The sequence below is a fragment of the Nelumbo nucifera genome, chromosome 8 (assembly GCF_055504915.1).
Source record: "Nelumbo nucifera cultivar China Antique chromosome 8, China Antique-T2T, whole genome shotgun sequence".
In the NCBI taxonomy this organism is placed as follows: domain Eukaryota; kingdom Viridiplantae; phylum Streptophyta; class Magnoliopsida; order Proteales; family Nelumbonaceae; genus Nelumbo; species Nelumbo nucifera.
In genome coordinates this window covers 44,333,920-44,359,016 of record NC_142656.1, presented here as the reverse complement: position 1 = coordinate 44,359,016, position 25,097 = coordinate 44,333,920, and the positions used below count along the sequence as shown (strand labels likewise).

The 25,097-nt window shown below is 37.0% G+C and overlaps 1 protein-coding gene across 1 annotated transcript; it reads left to right on the top strand.

Annotated features, from left to right (window-relative positions):
- The first annotated feature begins 17,869 nt into the window (after positions 1 to 17,869).
- On the top strand, positions 17,870 to 18,247 carry LOC104611407 (subtilisin-like protease SBT4.6). The gene has a single exon (XM_010278428.1). The coding sequence runs from the start codon at positions 17,870 to 17,872 to the stop codon at positions 18,245 to 18,247; it is 378 nt and encodes a 125-aa protein (XP_010276730.1).
- Positions 18,248 to 25,097: the final 6,850 nt, after the last annotated feature.

Sequence of the window (25,097 nt, the reverse complement as noted above, 5' to 3'; positions counted from 1 at the left end):
TACTTGTCATTGAAAGATGTTTCCAATACATGGTTGAGATGTGTTGTGGGACATTCCATGGAGACCTGATCTACTCCTCACACATGGCGCCTCACACTGATCTCACAGATACATTGAAATTTGAGAACATTTCCTGTATTTATGTGTTATTATTTATGGGAGATGGTCATAATGCGCAGTGAGATGTTCCTGTGAGGTGCCCTGTGTGAGGAGTGGATCCCAATTCCACTCTACGAGGGCAGATTTGGACTCGTTCTGTCTGACTATGATATAAACAATATCATATCTAATACCTCTACTACTGCCACGTATCCATTAGCCAACTCCTCCATTATCCATTCTCATCTTCTGGTTGAACTTCTCACTCTCGTAGTCGTATTGAAATCAAGAATCTACAATGCCTTCAATTAGCACCCAACATGTTATTCATCTTCCTCACACTATCACAGCTTCTTCTTTTATAAATTTTTAATGTCTGCAATCAACAGCGGCAGTTATTCCCTCTCCCTTCTCACTCCTCATATTTTCTACATCCCAATTGGCCAATTACCGCCAGGCGCCAACAATTAATTAGTACAAAATGCAATTAGCTTGTTGTTTGATCTTAGAAGCTCAACCCCATGAAATTTGAAGATTGCAACTAAAACATGCATGAGTCATTTAAAAAGATGTAACTAGATGGTCTAAGCAGTTCCAATGTAATACTGAATAAGCATAGGGTATCGACTGATCAAGAGATAACCTAAGATGTTGTTGAAAGATTTTTCATCTGGAAATCCACTTGAGATAGAATTGACTTCAGTGCTTTAATACCCAGTTCAATGAATATTTTCCGTCATTTTTGTTGGAATCCTTCAACAGGTCTATAATGTTTTACATCTTTTTATGCTTTAAATAGATCTCCACTTGAGTGTACCTTATACAAATGTTACTTATTCAACTGATAAAGTCCTAGATTTGTTCTTGTCTGCTTTATTAAATATCATTGGTATGTCTTCCTAATGCACATAGGTAGTTAAAAGATTTATCATATGGACACAAGGTTGATGAGACTTAATGTGGGCTATTGATTGGATTGTTGATGGGAGCTTGGTGACTAACAATTGAAGCCTTTTATCCAGAAAGTGCTGAATGTATAATGGTCCTTGGGGTTCAAGAACAGTGGACATACCTAGGCTCATGAAATTTGATCCATAAGAGGAATAAAGAGAATTGGGATTTGGTATGATAAGCTTGAACCATGAACTTCACTATCATGCCCTAAGCCAGTAGAAGTAGAAATCTATGTTTGAAGGGTTTAGAATCCATCATATGGATGATCGAATCATGCTAGATGACTGGGCGAATTTTCAAAAATTTTTGTAACCCTTACGGGAACTGATTTCTTGGTGAATTTGAAAACTGAATTTTCTGGATTGATCTTGCATTGAATCGGACCAGATTTGAAACCAAACAAAGAGGGAGATGTATATTTGATATGGATTCTACAGATGTAGATCTCAAGGTGGAAGTTCATGCCCAAATCAGTCCTAAAACCCAGCCTCCACTGAAAATGTCATATTGTGTAGGTAAAGCCTATTCAATGCACTATTTTTAGCAAAATTGCGATCCAACTTGCTTGAATCGAATGAGGTAACTGAGCCTGATTTTCTTCTTTGGTAGCTGAGACAAGCTACCCCAAATTCTTTGACAGCACATCAGTGTCAGACTTGGTAGGATAAACTCCTCAAGTCTATCAAATGGTTGAGAACATTCTAAACTAACACGAGTCTCATAAGTGTCCAGTTTAAGGGGTAAATACAAAGAGACATACCAATATTAACATGAAACAATAATGTACTTTTATTCATTTACAATAAATATATATGTACATCAATCTTATTGGAGATAAGGGCATACACTACCTAACAACTCCCACTTGGTCCAATTTGATACAAGTCTCATATTGCTCACATGTTTCTCAAACACTTTCTATGCCAGTGGCTTAGTCAATGGGTTTGCCACGTTCTCCGTTGATGCTACCTCTTGAATTACCAACAATCTCTCATAGTATTTGATATTTCATCTCGATGTGTTTAGACTTCGAGTGGCTCTTTGCTCCTTAGCCTGAGCAGTGGCTCCAATGTTCTCACACAACAATGGAATGGGTGATGTGCTTGATGGAACGACTTTTAATTTATGGATAAATTTCTTCATCCAAATTGTTTTCTTGGTAGCCTCACTTGTGGCAATGTATTTGGCTTCAGTCGTAAAATTTGTTGTGAACCCTTGTTTGCTATTTTCCAGCTAACTGCACATGACTCTATCGTAAAGATGTAACTATATGTAGACTTTCTATCGTCTGGGTTAGATTGAAAGTTGGCATCAATATACCTAACCATCTATAGTGAACTACCATCGAAGATAAAGCAATAGTCTTTGGTCCTCCATAGGTACTTTAGTATGTTTTTCACAATAGTCCAATGCTCTTGTCTTGGATTAAATTGGTATTTATTTACAACACTAACAACATGAGCAATGTTTGGTTGAATGCACAACATAGCATACATGATGCTCCGTACGACTGAGGCATAGGGAACCTCTCTCATGTCCTTTATCTCCTCAAGGGTCTTACGTAACATTCCTTTGGAGAGAGTGAACCCATGCCTAAAAGGAACAAACCTTTCTTGGAGTTCTGCATGTTAAGTCTTTTGACGATATTGTCAATGTAAGTAGATTGGGATAACCAATTATTTTCTTCGATCTATTTATATAGAGTTGAAGTCCCAAGATATATGAGGCTTCCCCAAGATTTTTCACGGAGAATTGCTATGAAAATCATATCTTCACCGTAGTCAACATTCCTACATCATTCCCAATGAGTAGAAAGTCGTCTACATACAGAACTATAAACATAACCTTATCTCTCACCGTTTTTTTGTAAACACAGGGTTCATCCAGATTTTGTTCAAAATCAAACTGTTTAACTATTGAGTTAAATAGGATATTCCATCTTCTAGAAGCTTGTTTCAAACTATATATGGATCTATTTAGATTACACACCATGTATATCCTGACCCTTAGCAACAAAGCCTTGGGGCTGTTGCAAATAGATAACTTTAGTAAGATCTCCATTCAGGAATGTAGGTTTTACATTCATATGCCAAATATCATAATCGTAGTGTGCAACTATAATTAATAGTATCCTTATGGATTTGAGAATGACCACTAGTGAAAAGGTCTCCTCATAATCAACTCCTTCTTTCTACGTGTACCATTTCACTACAATCTTAGCTTTATAGGTCTCAACTTTTCTATTAGAGCCCTTTTTCCTCTTGTAGATCCATTTGCAACCGATTGCTTTTACCCCAAGGGACGGGTTTATGAGAGTCCAGACTCCGTTGGTTTTCATCGACTCCATCTCAACTTTCATGGCATCTATCAACTTCAAGGAGTCTATGTCCAATATAATTTCCATATAAGTCACAGGATCTTACTCACTATATACAGTTTCCATCAAGTAACTTTCTTGATCATAGCCATAATGCACTAGAGATCTAGAAACCTGGGTACATCTTCTAAGTTGGATATTATTATCTGGAATCTGTGGATTATCTTGCACTACTCTTGAGCTCTCTTCGTCAAGAACAACTTCCTGATTATGATTGTTTAGGATGTAGTCCTCCTCCAAGAAGTAGGCATTTCGACTAACAAACAATTTTTATGGATTCTTTGGGGAAGCTTACAAATAGGCAATAGCTAGTTTTGGAATCCAATTTGTCCGCATTTGTCTTTTTGATGTGTGTTAGACAACCCCATATTTTTAAGTATCTCACCCTTTATTTCTTGCCAGTTTATAGCTTGAAAGGAGGAACTGACTTGGTTGGAACCCGGTTCAATACGTAAATTCTAGTCTCCAATGCATACTCCCAAAAGGATATGGGTAACTTTAAATGGACAATGAGTGATCAGACCATATCTAATAGAGTCCGATTTTTTCTTTTAGACACACCATTTAATTATGGTGTAGCAAGAGGAGATAACTGTGATATAATCCCATTATCCTTTAAGTAGTCCCTAAATTCGTTGAAGAGATATTCACCTCCTTGATTTGATCGAAGGGTTTTGATCTGTCTACCCAATAGTTTCTTGACTTTTTGACTAAAGTCCTTGAACTTTTCAAAAGATTTAGACTTATGTTTCATTAGGTACACGTATCCATACAAAAAATAATAATCGATGAAAGTTATAAAATAATAGTATCGATTTCGTGTTCTAACATTCATGGGACCACATACATCGGTATGTATAAGGTCAAGTGTACCCGTACATTAGTATGTATAAGGTCACTGTGGTAGATCTTCTATAGTGAGAAAATCTAGAGGACCATCCTTCACCAATCTTGTGATACGTTATATATTAATATGGCCAAGTCAGTAATGCTATAGGCACGTGGGATTAGTTGTATCATGTGTACTTTTCTTGGGGATGTGTTCCGATATGATTTTGGTTACATTTGTTTTTAGAGAAGGATTGAGAACATAAAGACCGTTCTCAAGTTCTCCATGGGTAAGGAATTTGTTATTTAATGTAATTGTAATCTTATTACTGAATAAAACAGAATAACCATCATTACATAACTTAGAAATCGAAATCAAATTTATTCTAAGTAAAGTACATAAAGACAATCTTTTAATGTTACAAATCCTTTTCTAAAAATTAAATCTACTATTCTGATAGCAGCAATTGCAACAGTTGTAGTTGTCCCTAAATAAAGCACATCATCGTCATTAATTATCCTTTTACTTTCCTTGAACCCCTGCAATGTATTATATGCATGAGTCGAAGCCCTAGAGTCAATACACCAAGATGCAGAAGTGACCAACATACCTTTATGACAAGAAATTCGAAATTACCTTCTCTGTTTTTACGGGATTCCACATACTAAGGACAATCCATCTTCTAGTGCTTAATCTTCTTGAAGAATTGACATTCATCAGATGACTTGTCTTTCTTCTGCGGTTTCGGTTTGACTCCCTTATTCTAATGCTTCTTCTTACCCTTCCTTTTCTTCCTACCAAATTTGCCACTTTCAACAAGCATGGATACCAACTTATCCTTCTTAATTAGTTATTCAGCTCTTTGGTATATATTGTTAAGCTCCTGTAAGCTAACTTTTAGCTTATTCATCTTATAATTCATGACATACTGATTGAAGGACAAGGGTAGAGAGTTCAGGACGACATCAATCTTGGTGTCATCGTCAAGTTGGGAGCCAAGAGTGTCTAATTTATTGATATAACCTATCATCCTCATGGAATGGTCATGAACTGGTTTGCTCTCGGTCATCCACATGGTCATCAATAGTTTGAGGACCTTTCGTCTTGCAAAATGATTCCATTCTTCATACATGGTTTTAAGACTATATAGGATACCTTTGTAGATACCAATTTTGTCAAATTGTCTTTGGATGGAATTATTCAAGGAGGTTATGACATAACACATGGTCCACAACCTTAATATTGTTTCATGTTATCTTTTATAGAAAGGACTTTTATCTATGTTCCATCTTCATTTGTTCATCTCTAAGATTTCCCTCCTATCTCAGTGACGAGGACATAGTTCATGTCCCTAGAGATGTGGGAAATCACATAAGTGCATGTGACCAACTGTTTTAGCTGCATAACCCCATCACTTTTTGTGAAGGTTCACATATACACCCATCAAATAAAATTTCCCTTTGGCCTCCATCAGACAAGGTTTATTGCCATTTTAGGTTAAACCTTTCTAAATAGTAAGTGCAAATTCGTCATGTTGAAAGCCCCAATGTACCATGGAGGAATTTTCCATTTTAGGATAGTTCCCTCACACAAGTCTATGATGCCCCTATCATTCATGAACGAATCTCGCTAACTGTTTTAGTGAAATGGATAACGTAATTTTGTGATGCATCTCCACCCACCAATTTAACCCATTTTCATACTAATGATGGAAGGCTTTTAGAGATATCATTTTATGATACTTGTTAGACAGTGTATGCCCTTAGCTCCAATCAGATTGATGTACACTATGTCATTTATTGTAAATGAATAAAGTGCATAATTGATCCATGTGATTTTGTGTGTTTCTGTGTAATACCCTTAAACTAAACACTTATGAGACTCATATTAGTTTAGAATCTTCACAGCCGTTGAATAGATCTGGGGAGATTTATCCTACCAAGGTTGACATTGATGTGCCACCAAGTTGGTTGGGGTGGCTTGTCTCAGTTGCCAGGGTGAGACCTGAGGTACATGCAGTGTGTGTTTTCTTGAAACCTTGAACTAGACCAAATTCCAGTATTGCCCTAGACCTTGGAGATAGATGGACAAAATTGGAATGTTACCCCTGACCCCTAGACTCGATTATGATACTGCATTAGGTGTCGGATTGGGCTGTTTTTGATATGCCAATCAGTGAGATCCTTAGAGGGGGTCAAAACTTGGGAATGTTGGGACAGTTCGAGAATTCAGCTGAGTGGGAGAGGTCTTTTTTTGTCGGCCAGTGTATGATCATTAAGGGTAGAGAGGTTAAGTGTAAGACCATTGAGGGTAATACCTGATGGGCTAATCTTGCATAGGCTCATAGTTTTTGGGTTTTCATAAGGTGGCTGAACCCAAGAACTATTTAGTGTAAATGTTGGACCCATTAAGAGCGCATGGTGATGGACTCAGGGGTTCACTGTGTCCCACAGTGAATTCGAGCAGGCCTTGTCACAGAGGTTGGGCTGAATCCATGTGGTTGATGTGTAGATCGATGTTAGGGTCCCACGCCATACAAAGAGAGTCAAATTAGCCAGCAGATTAAAGGGTAAGTGAGCTATGTGACTTAATGGGCCTAAAGCCCATTTCGAACTAGGTTTAAATTGGTTAATTAAAAGGGGGCAAAATTTGATTTATAACCTGATTAGGATTACTTGAAGGATAAGATAAGTCTTATCCATTTAGGAGTCCAAATTCAAATATCAGATTTGGATTAAGAAACTCTCTCCTAGTTGGATTAGGAGGTTGATCCAAAGAAGGGCTAGAAAGAGGGGGCGAATTCTTCAGTTGAAAGACATTCTCAGACACTCAACAACCTGCAGAATTCTCCCTATTTTTTGCTGCCCCTACCCAATTTGATCTCCACCTATGGAACTGATCAAGAAAGGTTCTTGATATTGTTTCTTGCTAGAAGAAATAATCTGAAGTCGTGTTCACTAGCCCTTGTTCGATTCTTGCTGAAGAACCATCTTATTGATCTTGTTTCACCATATACTGTGTCATTTTCAGTGGAGACAGGTTTTGGTCTTTTCTTTGGGTGTGAACACCTACGTTGGGAGATATTGTTACTTCGTATTAGGTATATCCCTCATTTCCCTTTTGGTTTTAGATCTGGTCCGATTTTGATTCAAGAACGAACATTGAAAATGTAGTTTTCTAAATTAGGGAATACGATTCCCAGATGGGAGTGAGAAGTTTTTTGAAATTTCACGCAACCTTCCTACAGTGTTCGTCCATCCATATGATGGATCTCCCTTCCCTTCAGTGGTATCAGATCCAGGTTCACATTCTTGAACCAAAATCAGACCTGATTTGAACTTGCGCAAATAAGCAGAATCGGTTCTACCTGATTTGCGCAGATTTGGGTTTTCTTTGAGAATTTGGTTCTTAGTCATGGGCGATTAATCTGAAATTAAATTTTTAATTATCTTCAATATTTATAGAAATTTTATATATTTATTTCTTGGATTATGGGTTGTTCGTTTGGTGGAGATCGAAATCGTTTATTGCCGCCAAGAATTTGTGCACCTACTGTATTATTTTATTGAATTCATTCTTGATCTTTAAATATATATATTTTTTTATTTTTAGACCGAATGTATATGATTTATTCTGATGGAAATTAATAGAGAAATTAGGTTTTTTCTATTTTTTTCATTGGAAGAAATGCTGGTTCGCATGGAGGAGAAGAAGACGTTTGCATAGATAGAAGATCTGCATTCTGTGATTTGTAGAAAATAAATCTACAAACTGTGACTAACCTTTTTCTTGCAGGTTTGTAGCCACACGAACAACCCACTGTTATGTTTATTTGCTGATTGTTGATTGTCATTTATCAGCCATAATTAATTTCAAATCATCTTCTTGAATTGAATCTTGAATTGGCACCAAACCCTAGACACATTCGAACCAGATCGGACCAAATTAGTTGGATCGAATATGTGGTTCAATAGGGACTGTTAACAGTCCTAAAATTTTATAATGGGCCAAGGGTTTGATGCCTGATTGCAAGATGCAATTTGGCCCAACCTATAAAACCCAGTAATGTTATGTTAAAACTACATCAGCCCTGATTCAGTTATATGGGCCGAAGTGCTATTTGTAGTTCATTCCATGTACCTAGATAATGTTATATTATAATGTTATAGGCTCTAATGGGCTGATACTAATTTAACCTAACTATTTTAGGGTTTTACAGATGATTAAAATTGATTGGATCAATTGTGGTTTTATTTCATGCATGTGATGTATGATGTGTGATTTGCTATGTACATGGGCCATAAGTACTTGGCCCATGTTAATTTGATAGTGACTCTTTCGCACACCATGGCTGAATGCACATCATTGCCATTGTGTCCTTAAGATCATTGGATGATCTGCCTTCTTGGTGGGCCTCATTTCATCTTCCTACCCAAAGAGGAATCGTGCGGAACCCTAGTAGTTTAGGGCCCATCTAAATTTGACTTTAATAAAAGTCAGTGGGAGCCACTTTGGTTTGACCTAAATAAAACTAGGGCGTAAGTATTCGTCCCCTCCTGTAAAATATAAGTGCATGTGATAGGCAGATTCATATGATGAACTCTTTGAAGGCCTTCCATCATTAGCATTAAGATGGATTCTTCAGTAATGAGGAGATGCACATAAAATTGGGCTATCCATTTACTATTAGATTTGTTGAATTGTTTTATAAGAAGATAGGGGTGTCATAGACCGATGTGAGAGGAGCCTATCCTAAAATGGAAGACTCTCTCACGGTACCTTGTCGTTTACGAATATGATGGGCAAACACTTAATGGAAAAAAAAGGCTTAACCTAAAATGGCAATGTACATTGTCTAGCAAAGGCCAAAGGGAAAGCTCACAAGATGAGTGGATATGATCATTCACAGAAAGTGGTGGGGTTATGCAGCTGAAACATTTGGCTCCATGCACTGTATGTGATTTCCTACATTTCCAGAGATATACTTCGCGGTCTCCGTCACTGAGATAGGAGGGGAATTTCAGAGATGAACAAATGAAAATGAAACATAGATTAAAAGCCGTATCTATGTTGTCAACATGAATCAATTTAGGTTGTGGACTAATAATATGCCTTTCCTTTTAGAAATGACAAACGAATAATTCGCCAAGTTGTTGGTCGATAACAAACTTAAGGGCCCAAATTATGCTGACTGGTTCCGTAACCTTATGTTGATGTTAATGCTCGAGAAATTGGACAATGTTGCTAAGAACCCTGCGCCCGATCGTTTGGGTGATGGGGCTTCTGAGGCACATAGAACAGAGTATTAAGAATGGGAAGATAAGAATTTTCTTGCCCAATGCTACATCATAGCCTCCATCGACAATCTGATATAGAGACAATTCAATCAAGTCGAAGTGTCCAAGGATATTTTAGATAGTCTGAGGATAATGTATGAAGAGCAGAATCGTTCTACTCGACAAAAGGTCTTAAATCTGTTTATGACTGCAAAAATGACCGAGAGCCAGATGGTTCATGACCATTGTCTTAAGATGATGGGTTACATTAATGAACAAGAGGCATTCGGGTCAAGGGTAGATCATGTCACCAAAGTTGATGCCATCATAAACTCTTTGCCTCCATCATTCAATCAATTTATCATGAATTACAACATGAATAACCTAAATGTTAGCCTTTAGGAACTTAAGAATATGTTGCAGAGGGCTAAAAAATGATTAAGAAGGATAAATCGATTGTCATGCTTGTTGAAAGTGGCAATTCGACTAAGAAGAAGAGGAGGGCAGAGAAAAAGCCTCAGAAGAAGACTAGCAAGTCGAAAAAGCAAAAGAAGGACAAAGCATCGGATGCCTATCACTTTTGCAAATAGACCGACCACTGAAAGAGGAACTGTCTTCAGTATATAGAGATTAAGAAGCAAGGTAATTTCGAATCTTTTATCATAGAGACCAATTTGTTGGTTACTTTTGCTTCTTGGTGTATTAATTCTAAGGCTTTAATTCATACATGTAACACATTGCAGGGATTCAAGACTAGCAGAAGGATGAGTGACAGAGAAGTAACGCTCTACTTGGGGACTTCTGCAATAGTTGCAAGTACAACTATAAGAACTGTATAATTAGTTTTCGGAGAAGGAACAATTGTACTTAAAGATTGTCTTTTCTTACTTAATTTAAGAAGAAATTTGATTTTTGTTTGAAAATTGTGTTTGGATGGTTATTCTATCTTATCTAGTAAGGTGATTATTATTAAACGAAATAACAAATTCCTCACATACAGAGAACTTGAGAATGGTTTCTATGTTCTCCATTCTTCTCTGGAAATAAACATACCGAAACCAAATCGAAAATAATCCCCAAGAAGAGAACTCGTGATGTAGTTAATCTTACGTGCTTGTGGCATTACCGACTTAGCCACATTAATATAGATCGTATCACAAGTTTGGTAAAAGATGGTCCTTTGGATTTTCTAATTGTAGACCTTCCTACCTGTGAACCTTGCATTCAGGGTAAGATGACGAAGCGACCATTTACGGGAAAGCTTGAATGATCTACAAGCACACTTGACCTTATACATACTGATGTATGTGGTCCCATGAATGTTAGGACACATAATCTGCACGTTTATTTTAACATTTACCGATGATTTTTCACGGTATGGTTACGTGTACCTAATGAGACATAAGTTTGAATCTTTTGAAAAGTTTGAAGAGTTCAGACAAGAGGTCGAGAAACAGTTAGGGAGAAAAATTAAGACCCTTCGATCAGATCGAGGCAACGAGTATCTTTATGAAAAATTCAGGGACTACTTAAGGAAAAACAAGATTGTATCACAACTGGCTCCTCCTGCTACACTACAATTAAATGGTGTGTTAGAAAGGAGAAATCGAACTCTATTAGATATGGTCCCATTCACTTCTCGTCCACTCAGCGTTACCCATATTCTTTTGGGGTTTTGCATTAGACACTGCAATTTATGTGTTGAACCAGGTTTCAACCAAATCCACTCCTAAGACTCCATATGAGCTATGGACCGGTAAGAAGCCAAGTGTGGGACACTTTAAGATTTGGGATTGTCCAGCACATGTTAAAAGAACTAGTGCCGACAAATTGGAACCCAAGATCAGCCGCTTCCTATTTGTAGGTTACCCCAAAGGCTCTGTGGGTTACTTATTCTATGATTCAAAAGAGCAAAAGGTGTTTTGTAGTCAAAATGCCAACTTCTTATAGGAAGATTACATCCTAGATAATCTACACCAGGAAGTTGTTCTTGATGAGGAGAGCCCAGGGGTAGTAGGAGATATGTAACGAGCTCCAGAAAATAACCAACTTAGAAGATCTACCCGGGTTTCCAGGCCTCCAATTCGTTGCGACTATGACGAAGAAAATTACTTGGTGGAAGCCACGACTAGTGAGGAGGATCCCGTGACTTATACAAAATCTATGTTGGACATAGATTCCTTGAAGTGGGTAGATGCCATGAGAGCTGAGATGGACTTAATAGAGACCAATGAAGTCTGGACTCTGGTAGATCCGCTCATGGGGTAAAAGCAATTGGTTGGAAATGGATCTATAATAGGAAGAAGGGCACTAATGGTAAGGTTGAGACCTACATAGCTTGTCTAGTGGTGAAAGGGCACACTCAGAAAGAGAGAATCAATTATAAGAAAACTTTTTCGCTAGTGGCCATGCTTAAATCCATTGGAATCTTACTAGCTATAGCAACATACCATGATTATGAGATTTGGCAAATGGATGTTAAAACCGTGTTCTTGAATGGAGATCTTACTGAAGATATCTACATGCAACAACTGCAAGGATTTATTGCTACAGGTCAGGAACACTTGGTATGTAAACATAATCGATCCATATATGGACTTAAGCAAGATTCTAGGAGTTGGAACATCCGGTTTGACTCTACCGTCATACAGTTTGACTTTGAGTAGAATTCGGATGAGCCCTGTGTTTACAGGAAGACCATTGGGGATAATGTTACGTTCTTGGTTTTATATGTAGATGTCATTCTACTCATTGAGAATAATATATGAATGTTAACTACGGTGAAAGTATGGCTTCCACAGCAATTCTCCTTGAAAGATCTTGAAGAAGCCTCTTACATATTGGGACTTCGACTCTATAGAGATAGTTTGAAGAGGATGATAGGATTATCCTAGTCTACTTATATTGACAAGATTGTCAAAAGATACAGTATGGAGAAATCTAAGAAAGGAAATGTTCTTTTCAAGCACGCAATCACTCTATCCAAGGGTACGTCTCCCAAGATTCCCGATGATATTGAAGGCATGAAAGAGATTCCCTATGGCTTAGCCGTAGGGAGCATCATGTATGCCATGTTGTGCACTTGTATCTTGACATTGCTCAGGTAGTGAGTGTGGTAAGTAGATACCAATCTAACTCAGGGCAAGAGCACTGGACCGCTATGAAAAACATATTGAAATACCTTCGAAGGATAAAAGAGTTTTGTCTGGTTTCGATGGTAGTTTACTACAGATCCAAGGGTATATTGATGCCGATTTCTAGTCAAATCCAAATGATAGAAAGTCTACATCTGGTTATATCTTCACAATGGGATCGTATGCAGTTAGTTGGAAAAGCAACAAATACGGGTCCACTGTAGATTCCACAACCAAAGCCGAGTAAATTTTCAAAAGTGAAGCTGCCAAGAAGCCATATGGATGAAGAAGTTCATTTTAGAATTAGGAGTAGTTCCATCCAGCACATCACCCATTCCATTATTGTGTGACAACACTGGAGCCATTGCTCAGGCAAGGGAGCCACAAGCCCACTTGAAGTGGAAGCACATCGAGAGGAAGTACCATGTATTGCGGAAGATAGTTGGAAGATGAGACGTCTTGATTCAGAAGGTAGCATCAGCGGAAAATGTAGCAGACCCATCAACTAAGTCACTAACATAGAAAGTGTTGAAGAAACACATGGAAAGAATGAGACTCTGGCTTATACCCGATTGGACCTAAGTGCAAGTGGGAGTTTTTTGACAGTGTATGCCCTTAGATCCAATCTAATTGATGTACACTATTTCATTTATTGTAAATGAATAAAGTGCATAATTGATTCATGTGATTTGGTGTGTTTCTGTGTAATACCCTTAAACTTGACACTTATGAGACTCGTGTTAGTTTAGAATATTCACAGTCGTTGGATAGATCTGGGGAGATTAATCCTTCCAAGGCTGACACTGATATGCTGCAAAGTTGGTTTGTGTGGCTTTCCTCAGCTACCAAGGTGAGACCTGAGGTACATGCAGTGTGGGTTTTCTTGAAACCCTGAACCAAACCAAATTTCAGTATTGCTCTGGACCTTGGAAATAGATCTGCAAAACTGGAATGTTTGACCTGACCCCTAGACTCGATTATGATACTACATAGGTGTCAGATTGGGCTGTCTTGGATATGCCAATCAGTGAGATCCTTAGAGGGGGTCAAAACTTGGGAATGTTGGGACTGTTTGAGAATTCACCTAGTGGGTGATTGTAGTGACATGATCAACCCCTTTGTTGGACAAAGTGAATGATCGGGGAATGCACTCTCTCTGATGGAAACCTAAATTACTAGTAGTGGATTTCAAATATGTTTGAAAATTGTTTTGCAAAATATATTTATATAGAGATATAGTTATACATTATGGCTTCACAAATTGTTTACAAAAATGTTTAAAATCCTGGGATCCATGTGAGTAGAGAGTGAAACACTGTACATTGCAATCGAGGGAAAGGTCCTCTCTTGTCGAACAGTTTATGATCATTAAGGGCTGGGAGGTTAAGTGTAAGATCATTGAGGGTAATACCTGATGGGTTAATCTTGCATATGCCTACAGTTCTTGGATTTTCATTATGTGGATGGACCCATGGACCTACGTAGTTCGATCTCCACCTGTGGAACTGATCAAGGAAGGTTCTTGATATTGTGTCTTGTTAGAAGAAACAATCTGAAGTCGTGCTCACCAACCCTTGTTTGATTTTTGCTGAAGAATTTAGGTTCTTGCTGAAAAACCATCCTGCTGATCTTCACCATACATTGTGTTATTTTCAGTGGAGGCGAGTTTTGATATTCTTTTTGGGTGTGAGCACCTACGTTTGGAGTTACTGTTACTTCGTATTAGGTATATTCCTCACTTTCCTTTTGGTTTCATATCTGGTCTATTTTTGATTCAAGAATGAACCTTGAAAATGCAGTTTTCTAAATTAGGGATTACAATTCATGGATGGGAGTGAAAGAAATTTTTTGAAATTTCACCCTAACTTCCTATAGGGTTCGACCATCCATATGATGGATCTTCGATCCCTTCAGTATTTTTTATATCATTGCACTTTTATTAATCATGAGGGAACATGTATATCAGTCCCTAGGTCAAATTTGGTCATACCATAGTGGCTCCCACTAACTTTCATAAAGTCAGATTCAAATAGGCCCTTACTGGGCTAGGGTTCATGTGAGGTTCCTCTTGGGGAGGAAGCTATTGAGGGGGCCCATTAGAAAAGGAGATCATGCAATAATCAATGAGAAATATGGCAATGATATGCAATCTCTGTCTTATCTACAAGCTCCAACGATTTCTCTGATGTTAAAAATAGAGAAACCTTAATTTCTATTGATTACATAAGAAAAACCTAATATATTCTTTCTAGAAAAGAAAATAATTAATTATAGACCAAATAATCAAATTAATAAATTTTGTGTGCGTCATTCTTGCCACCATCAAGAGTTCGATCTCCATCACACTTTCAACCCAAGAAATCAATAATTTATAATAAAACACTTCTATAATATATCAAAATATATATAAAAAAATTTTAAATCATTGGCCCACTTGAGAACCGAATTCTCAGATGTTTCTACTAACTGCTCAAATCGGCTAGACTAGTTCTTATAGATTTAAGTTTTGGTTTAGATCTGGTTTGGTCCAAACCAAGAGTTGAACCTAATGCTTTGATACCACTGTTGGAAGGGTTTAGAATCCATCATATGGATGGCTGAACCATGATAGATGGCTGAGCAAAATTTCAAAAAAATTTCTAACCATTACGGGAACCTATTTCCCGATGAATTTGAAAACTAATTTTTTGGATCGATCTTGCACTGATCCAGACCAGATTTGAAACCAAACAAAGAAGGAGATGTATACCTAATATGGATTCCATAGATGCAGATCTCAAGGTGGAAGTTCACACCCAAATCAGTCCTAAAACCACCCTCCATTGAAGATGGTGTAGTGTGTAGGTGAAGTTGGTTCAACAACACTATTTTTAGCAAAACTACGATCCAACTTGCTTGAATCGAATGAGGTAAGTGAGCCCAATTTTTGTTTTTGAGTTTTTCCAGTCCTTGAAAGCCTAGGTCGTGATAGGGCTTCTCGGAGGACAAAAGAGAAAAGGAGAGAACAAGGGAGAGTGGTTTTCTGTTCTGGTTCGCCCTCTTCTTTTATCTCTTTATGGAGCACTTTCGTAATCAAATTAGGAGATTATCCAAATCTAATTTGGATATGGTCTCTATTAAGAGATAAGACTTATCCTGTTAAGAGGATGGGTGCTCCATACCCATTTCCAAACCCAGATTTGACCTAGAGCAAGTTGTTTTGTGACAACTTACTTAATCTAATTAACTATGGGCCTTAGTCCCATTTACTTCAAAGGCTTATGACCCAAGATGTTGCTTGACCAACTTAAGCCTGATTTTGTATGGCATGGGACCCCATATTGACCTCACATATTTCCACATGGGTTTCGACCCAGTGTCTATCAAAACTCTGGCATAAATCAATTTTGGGTCACTTAAACAATGATCCTAGGAGTTGTGATTTGACCCCAAAGAACCATAGGTTCGACCCACAAGATTGCACCTAAACTAGGTAAAATCAGCCGAGGGTTTGGTGTCCATAACATGCATCAATTCACATAGACAATGATATGAAATTCTCGGTTATGGTTTACAATCATATTAGCAAATAAATAGCAGATAATGAAAAAAAAATGGTTAGGGTTTGAACAAAAACTGCATCCCTGCAAAACTGCAATCTGTAAATCGATCTCCATCTAAAATCTCTGTCTTGTCTACAAGATCCGGCGATTTCTCCGGTGTAAAAAATAAAGAAACCCTAATTTCTATTGATTACAACAGAAAAAACTAATACATTCTTTATAGAAAAGAAAAATAATTAATTATAGACCAAATAATCAAATTAATAAATTTTGTGTGCACCATTCTTGCCACCATCAAGAGTTCGATCTCCATCACACTTTCAACACAAGAATTCAAGAATTTATAATAGAACAATTCTATAATATATCAAAATATATATAAAAAAAATTTAGATCATTGGCCCACTCTGAGAACCGAATTCTCAGATGTTTCTACTAACTGCTCAAATCGGCTAGACTAGTTCTTACAGATTTGAGTTTTGGTTCAGATCAAGAGCTGAACCTAATGCTTTGATACCACTATTGGAAGGGTTTAGAATTCATCATATGGATGGCTGAACCATGATATATGGCTGGGAAAAATTTAAAAAAAAATTTCTAACCCTTACGGGAACCGATTTCCCGATGAATTTGAAAACTAAATTTTCTAGATCAATCTTGCACTGATCCAAACCATATTTGAAACCAAACAAAGAAGGAGATGTATTCATGATACGGATTCCATAGATACAGATTCCAAGGTGGAAGTTCACATCCAAATCAATCCTAAAACCACCCTCCACCGAAGATGGCACAATGTATAGGTGAAGTTGGTTCCGCAACACTGTTTTCAGCAAAACTATGATCCAATTTGGTTGAATTGAATAAGGTAAGTGAGCCCAATTCTTTTTTGAGTTTTTCTTGCAAAAACAAAGAAGAAGACTGATTTAAATTAGTCCTTGAAAGCCTAGGTCGTGATACGGTTTCTCGGAAGACAAAAGAGAAAAGGAGAGAACAAGAGAGAGTGGTTTTCTAATCTGGTTCGCCCTCTTCTTCTTTTATCTTTTTATGGAGCGCTTTCCTAATCAAATTAGGAGATTATCCAAATCTAATTTGGATATGGTCTCATTTAAGAGATTAGCCTTATTCTGTTAAGATGATGGGTGCTCCATACCCATTTCCAAATCCAGATTTGACCCAGAGCAAGTTGTCTTGTGACAACTTACTTAATCTTATTAATTAGTGCATCTTTATTTTATTAATTGTTTTCTTCTCCTTCTCTCACTTCTCCACTCTCTGTCTTCAGTTCTATTAATTTCTCCTGGGAAAATATATTAATGCAGCCAGATGTAAGTGCCCCAGGAGTAAATATTTTGGCGGCATTTTCGCCTCTTGCTGGAGATAGAGGATCAGTGGAATATAACATATTGTCTGGGACTACCATGTCTTGCCCGGCCACACGTTATTGGTTCAGCTGCTTATGTCAAAAGCTTCCACCCTGACTGGTCACCTGCTGCCATTAAATCTGCTCTTATGACTACTGGTACCTATTTTCTCTCTAAAGTTTAGTTTGATACTCGAAACATAGCTTTTAATTTCATCTTGAGCTTTATTAAATTAAACTTAATTCTAACACACACACAAAATTAATAAAATTCCTCGTTTGCATAGCTCGGCGGATGAGTGTTGTTCAAAATGAAGACACTGTATTTGCTTATGGTTCTGGCCGTATTGATCCAGTGAAAGCTAAGAACCCTGGTTTGGTCTATGATGCCCATAAAGCTGACTACATACAAATGTTGTGCAACATGGGGTATGGTTCGAGGCTAATATCAGGTGACAACAGCAGTTGCCCAAAGGAGAGGACAGGCGAAGCTAAGGATCTCAATTATCCTTCAATAGGATGTTATGTTGCAGACTTGAAGCCATTCAAGAGTAACTTTACACGGACTGTTACCAACGTTGGCTTCGCAAACTCTACATACAAGGCAAAAGTAACTTGTTCAGGTTCTGAACAATGTTGGCAGTTTGACAGATCTTGGATGGAAGATGGTTGAGTTCCCACTGGATCCACCACTTGCTAAGATGTTCCTCATGGGGGAACAATTAGGATGTGTGAATGAGGTGTTGGCAATTGTTTCGGTGTTGTCAGTGCCATCAGTGTTCTTCCGGCCTAAAGAAAGATAGGGCAGAGGAAAGTGATGTAGCAAGGGAGTTCTTTAATGAAAGAGTCAGACATCGATGCTGGAACACAAGAAGCAGCAAAAGGAAGAGAAGACAGTAATGGAAAACTTGAGGAAATTACAAGCAGAGGTGGAGAGAGAAACCAAAGCCAAGGAGAAGGAGAGGAGGGTGCGGCAACAACAATGGGTATCGATGCCAGGATTTTGTCCACCAAAGAAATTTGGCTTGTATTGTATATTATGTTGTTATCATATTGTTTTTACTTAATAATTTTTTACATTGAAATGAGATATTTTACTGTATAGAGAGATGGAGGTTTAGGCTGTACTCATGAGATTAACCATGTTGGGATTTTGGATAACTTTTTTACAATCTTTGTGGTGCAAGGGGTTGAATGCATCTTTCCCCACTTATTTTTACCAAGAAAAATCTTTTTTTTTTTTTGTCTTAAATATCAAATTTATTTTTTTTATTTAAAAAAATAAAAAAGAGAGAGAATACAAACTTTATAAACAAGGGAGTGCTCTTAATTCTCATCGAGGTATTATTTTTGTAGGTGTAAAAAAAGTATTGAAATTAACCTTCCATATAAAAAAAAAAAAACATAGCTCAGCCAACAGTCAACTAATTGCCGGCTTAGCCATAAATAAGTCTACGTCTGGCAATCGGATATGATATAAGCCGGCAGTTCGGGCCGCCGCCTTATGTAATTGGCCATTTTTGGCAAAACCTAAGCCGGCGTTCAGAAACGCCGGCACAAATGTAAATTCCAAATGTAGCCAGCGGTTCAGACCGTCGCCTTAAGTAACTGGTCAATTTGGGCAAAACCTAAGCCGACGGTTCAGAAACGTTGACACAAATGGCAATTTCAAATCTAGCCAGCGGTCTACTTTTATTTGTATTGGTGGTTTTCAATGCCAGTTTTTAAAAAGATTTTTATTTACTTCTACCCGGCGGTGTATAACTGCCGGTATAGGGAGGGATAAGCACTGCCGGTATAGGAAGGGATAAGCTGGTAATTCGTCTGCTTCAATTCAATGGCCACCACCTACGCCGGCGGTTTTATGCAGATATCGCGACGGGTTCTATTTATGAAATTTGTGCCGACGAATCTAGACTGCCAGCTAAAACATGTTTTTTAGTGTGTAGGGAAAATAAATCAACTTATTAATAGAGTGAATGATTATATGTGCAACTAATATTCAATTTAATTAATAGAGGGGATGATTATATTTCTCATACAAGTAATGCCAATAACAAAAAAACCTTCCCCGTATGTTTACGAAAAAAAGGGTTTCCCATATATTTACAAAAATTTACATATAACCCACCCCATTTATATACAAAATGGTATTGGGTGATCTTCCAACCTGTATCTAATGTCCATCCAAACAAACAAAAAAAAAAAAAAATTGTAATGTTCCCAACTACAAGTGAAGTCGCTCGGGTTTACAGTCAACCCTATTTTAGCTGGTTGGCCCCATAAGGTCTTCCATCATGCCAATAAATATCAAATCACAAAAAAACAGAGAAAGGTCCAAATGTACACAATATAATCAACATTTGAAGTCCCATCAAATGCCAACTTCTCATTGCCTACAACTTCTTTCAATCTCAATGACCCCTATCCAACTTTCATATAACTCAATATGTAAATCTAATTTAAGATGCTATGCTACAATTCCTTTCAATAAGTATAAAACAAACTGAGAACAGGTCCATCTGAATAGATAGACCATTCAAGGGACATGTTGGGTTGTGTTCAGTAATCATATCCTATATGTGGGTCAAGTCAAATTCAAGTTAGAATGGCTTAAGGTCGGGTTCAAGTTGAGCCAAACTTGAAGTAGACCTGATTTGTTGACATCATTACTTATGTGTTCTAGCAGTGGGCATATGGAAAATCTAAAGAAAATGGTGAGAATTACTAGAAAATGTAAAGAGGTAAAACTTTCTTAGATAGTTAATTGCACATTTAGAACTCAGAAGTGGAGCAGGTCTGTTAAAAGTCAATTTATTATGAAGTTGCAATACCCATGGATATTCTAAGTAAAATTCCAAGAAGCTAGGCAGATCTGTTAAAAGTTGGGGTTTCATATATATATATATTCAGCCAATGTCAACATGAAACATGAAAAAAAATGGAACATATTTGTTAAAACTTGAGGTTTTATGTATGCTTAGAAAATATGTTTAACTGACTCTTGTTAAGCATTTCTACAACACTACACGTCTGAAAATATACCTGTGATGGTAGGGTCACCATCCCCTACCCCTAACAAGCATTCTCATGAGTATCTAACTTGCCTACATGGAACAAAGCACAATGATTTGTTAGATGGTATAGCAAATTCCAACTTCATGGAGTTAGCTAATAAACAATACCTGAATGTTAACATATGCTGACTAATATGGTGTTTTTGAAGCATTGCTCCCACTCCACCCATGTACATTTGTGCTTGACTGAGTTCCCTGCAAAGAACGACACAAAATTCATAATCCAATAAGTTAAGGGAGCAAACATTGAGGAACAACACATGTATGGTTGTGCTTGACATGACATATAACTTGTCAAGGGAATATTATACCTGTACAGGAGTGGGTTGTAAAGGATATGCTGATATTAGTGCCCCACCCCACGCTAACATCTTCCCCTACCATGAGTGGTGATATTTTGACCATTCTACTGAGCCCCACCTCTACCCTTACCTCTTACTCTACCACTACCATGACTAGTTGTATTTTGACTAACCTGTTGTGCTCCACCACTGCACACACCTCTTCCCCCAACCATGGGTGGTGATATTTTCACCATTCTACTGTGCCTCACCCCTAACCATACCTCTTCCCCTACCATTTGTGGGGATATTTTAACTGGCCTATGCAAAAAGAAAAAATGATAATTTAGTTTGTGCCAACAAACATTAATTAATAACACCTGAAGGAGACCATGAACCTGTGAAGGAAGTTGATGTAGTTGAGAATGTGTTGGTAGTGACACTCTTTTACCCCTAATATGTTGTGAAGAAACATGTGAATGAACTTGTGAAGAAACTTGTGAAGGAACCACATGTAGCACTGACCATGCCACAACCTCTACCATGAAACACTTGGTGAGACTGTGGTGCCAATGCCATCTCAAAACCCATTATTGACACACTATTGCTTGACTACACCTCTGGTACATGAAACAACAAATTAATATGTGTGTCAATATGACACACCACACATGCTGATCAACAGATAAACACTATAACATGCTTCACAAATTGGAAAAAACCAAATTCATATAGAATAGAGAACATTAGAGAAGGGCAACAATCTGCACTGTTATAATCACAACTTGCCTTATCAACTGGTTGAATGGAAACCAAGAACTTAGTTTTTTTTTCTTGAAGAGTAAGTTTTGTCTTATTAAGAGTTTAATTGACAATCCAAAGCAATTTCAATGAACTAGATTACCAAACAAACCTATATATGTCAGGGATATAAAGTGTTGAGCTAATTTAAAATACTATATTATATACTCCTAACCCATTATAAGTTTAAGAATTTGTTTCATTTCAAATGTGCGAGTTTTAAGCTTTCAAAGTGTCAAAGGCTCCAAGTTATACAATTATGGGTTCTTTATCCAAACATAAAATGAAGTACAAGTGAAATGAATTACCTAGAGTGGTTGGTCTTGCATTGTACCCATACCATTGCTCTAATGACTGCCTCTCCCTTGACCCTTGCATCTATTGTGGTTGTGCTCTTCAGCCTCACGAATTGTACACTTCATCTTCTTGAACCTTTTGGACACATGGACCCTAGGAGTGACTTCATCTAGTCCCTACAACTACAAGTCCTGGCTTGCAAATTCACCACCACTCTTCTCTTGTAATGTTCAATCTTAAAATTCTCATTGCCAACATACACAGAGAAGCAATTCTTGGCTTGTGCCTAGGCATTGTTTAGTATCTTCCGAGACATACTATCCCCCTATCCCTTTTCAACATATATTGCCTTGTTTGAACCAATTTCATCATTTTCCTATGAATAGTCTCAATTAGAGTAATTATGGGCTTGTTCTGCCATAAAAAATCCACCTATTAAATGACTCAGAAAAATTGTTGCAAATATCATCACTTATAACCCTAGGTCCAAATGTAGATCTAGACAATAGATTAGAAGGAACAACAATTAACCACTCATAAGCATCTCTATTCAGACCTTTCAACTTATCCATATGCCACTAAAATTCGGGGATAGTGTGTGCCATTGCATCTCCCCACAAACAATCTCTAAGATCCTTTCCCTTGAATCGATCATTGAAATTTGCATACATGTGTCTAACACAATATCTGTGATCAGCTCTTAACATTAAGGTTAGAAAACATTCCACCAACCCTTACAAGAAAGTGGTCATTAAATTATTAGTTTGATAGAAGCTAATAAATGCAAACCAATATAAATTTACAAATGTACAATTCCATATACCTTTTGCCTATCAGATATGTAAGTTCAACCATTCTCCTCTGGACATCCAATGCAGTCATCACATTTCAATCCTACAAACCCATTATCTGGATCTGCATTGGGTTTCCTATAATACATTTCACCAACTGTAGTGTACCCAAGATTTTTCACCAATAGTTGTATCTCAATGATTGATAAAGGGCCATTATCAACATTGTGGTTCACAAACACATCACCACTAAGGGTGGATTCAAGCCGAGCCAAGCTGAATAGCTATTCAAGCTCGGCTCGCCAAGGTAGTACAAGGCTCAAGCTCAGTTTGAGCTAGAACCTTGAGCTTGAGCTCAGCTCAAGTCAAAAAGCTCATAAGCTCGAGCTTGACTTGAGAAAAATGTTTCATAAAAATAAAAAATATTTTTTATTTGATATTTAAAAAATTAAGAATTATAATAATTAGTTATTAATATATATATAAATAAAAATATTATATATATAATATTTTTCGTAATTTATTATTATTATATGTATGTATGTACGTATGTAGTTATTTGACCTGGCTCGCAAGCCTTACAAGCCAAACTTTATTAGGCTAGAGCTCGACTCAATTAATAAAAAAGCCTATAAATTGGGCTCGAGCTCAGAGCCAAGCTGAGCCAAGCTCGAGTAGCTCATAAAGAGAACGACTCATGGCCACCCCTAATCACCACCATTATATATCATTGGTGGTATGTTCAAAAAGTAGCCACCACGGTTTATGTTGATAATGTATATCCTACTTGACATCTGGACCAAAAAAACAAACAAAGCTACCAATGTTAAAAGCACATTCAAGTTCGTAGCTTCAAACTTTAATAAACCATTAGGTAAACTAAGATAGACAACATTCAAATGTAGTAAAACACTTAAGCATGCTGTTAAATAAGAATTTTTGATTTCATGCTCCTTGAATATGTAAAAGGATCAGGGGTTGATCCCTCCATGGTTTGCTCTGACATGTTTGAATTTACCCTATCTTGTGAAACAACCCCCCTCTTTGGGTTGCATATATGTCTGTATATATATGCAACCGACATGAAATTGTTTACCATATTGTTACATTATGAGTTTATTATGTTCATTTTGCAAGTTTATTATTGCATTGCCTGTTTTTAATGTTTCATTTATTAGATAAGCATCAATTGAGGTTGTTCTTTGGAAGCTAAATGGAATGGTGTAGATGTTCATTAACAAGGAATTCAATGAGGTCTCACCTCATAATTTCACGTTTTATACAATATATATACAATACAATACATACATACATACATACATACACACAAACATGACTTTTAGGCACATAGTTGACTCCTATTGTATAGCAACAAGTTGCACAAAGGCACTTTCTAAACACAAGTCCATTCTAAAGAAGTAATTTAGGAACATAAGCTGTATCATTTGAAATATACATAGAGCACATCTAAATTGCAATATTGTATACATAAGTGCAATGTTGAAGTTCAAGATTTGCACCTTCCACTACCAATTTGGAATATGATCTCAAATATAAATCTGTATAGATAATATTTTAATTATGGCATAATGGCTACATACAAACAAAATGATCTAAGGCTATGGAACTAAATGTGATACTTGTAAGAGATCCATTGAATAATGGTCAATCAAAAGATGGTTTGAGTTTACCCAATTTGTCTTGTTAAATAACTCCCTTTTCCTATTATTCAGCAGTTCCCCCTCTTTTTTTACACTTTCTTTTAGCCTTTTATCATCCCATATACACATGTTGACATGGACAAAGAGACATAGTGGGCAATAAAGTAGAGGACTAGTCCTTTGGGTGTAGGTGGGTTTCCACCACTAGAACAATAAAGTTGCAGCAATCACAAGGTGGGAAACCACGGGATAAGAAAACAACACAAATAATCACATGTTCTAAAGCATTGATTTTCAAGTTTCAAGAAGAAAGCAATTTTAAAAATCCGAACCTAACAATAATGAAGTGTTAAAGAACAAGAAAATATGTTTTTCTACCAATAGCACATCTACAAGCTATACTATACTAAAAAAAGCATAGTAAAAAGGTGTTAAATAACACTTCTGTAAACAATATTACACTAAAACAAAGCAAAATAAAAATAGGTGTAAAACAACTAGAAGATAACAAACCAATATAGACAAAAAGTCCGAACACAATATTCGAAGCAATGAATATGATGGAGGGTTGCATAACAAACTTAAACAAAAGATATGAAAAACATCAACTTCATT

What these genes read in the sequence shown, in the direction of transcription:
- LOC104611407 (XM_010278428.1), top strand. Translation starts at nt 17,870, where the DNA reads ATGAGTGTTGTTCAAAATGAAGACACTGTATTTGCTTATGGTTCTGGC.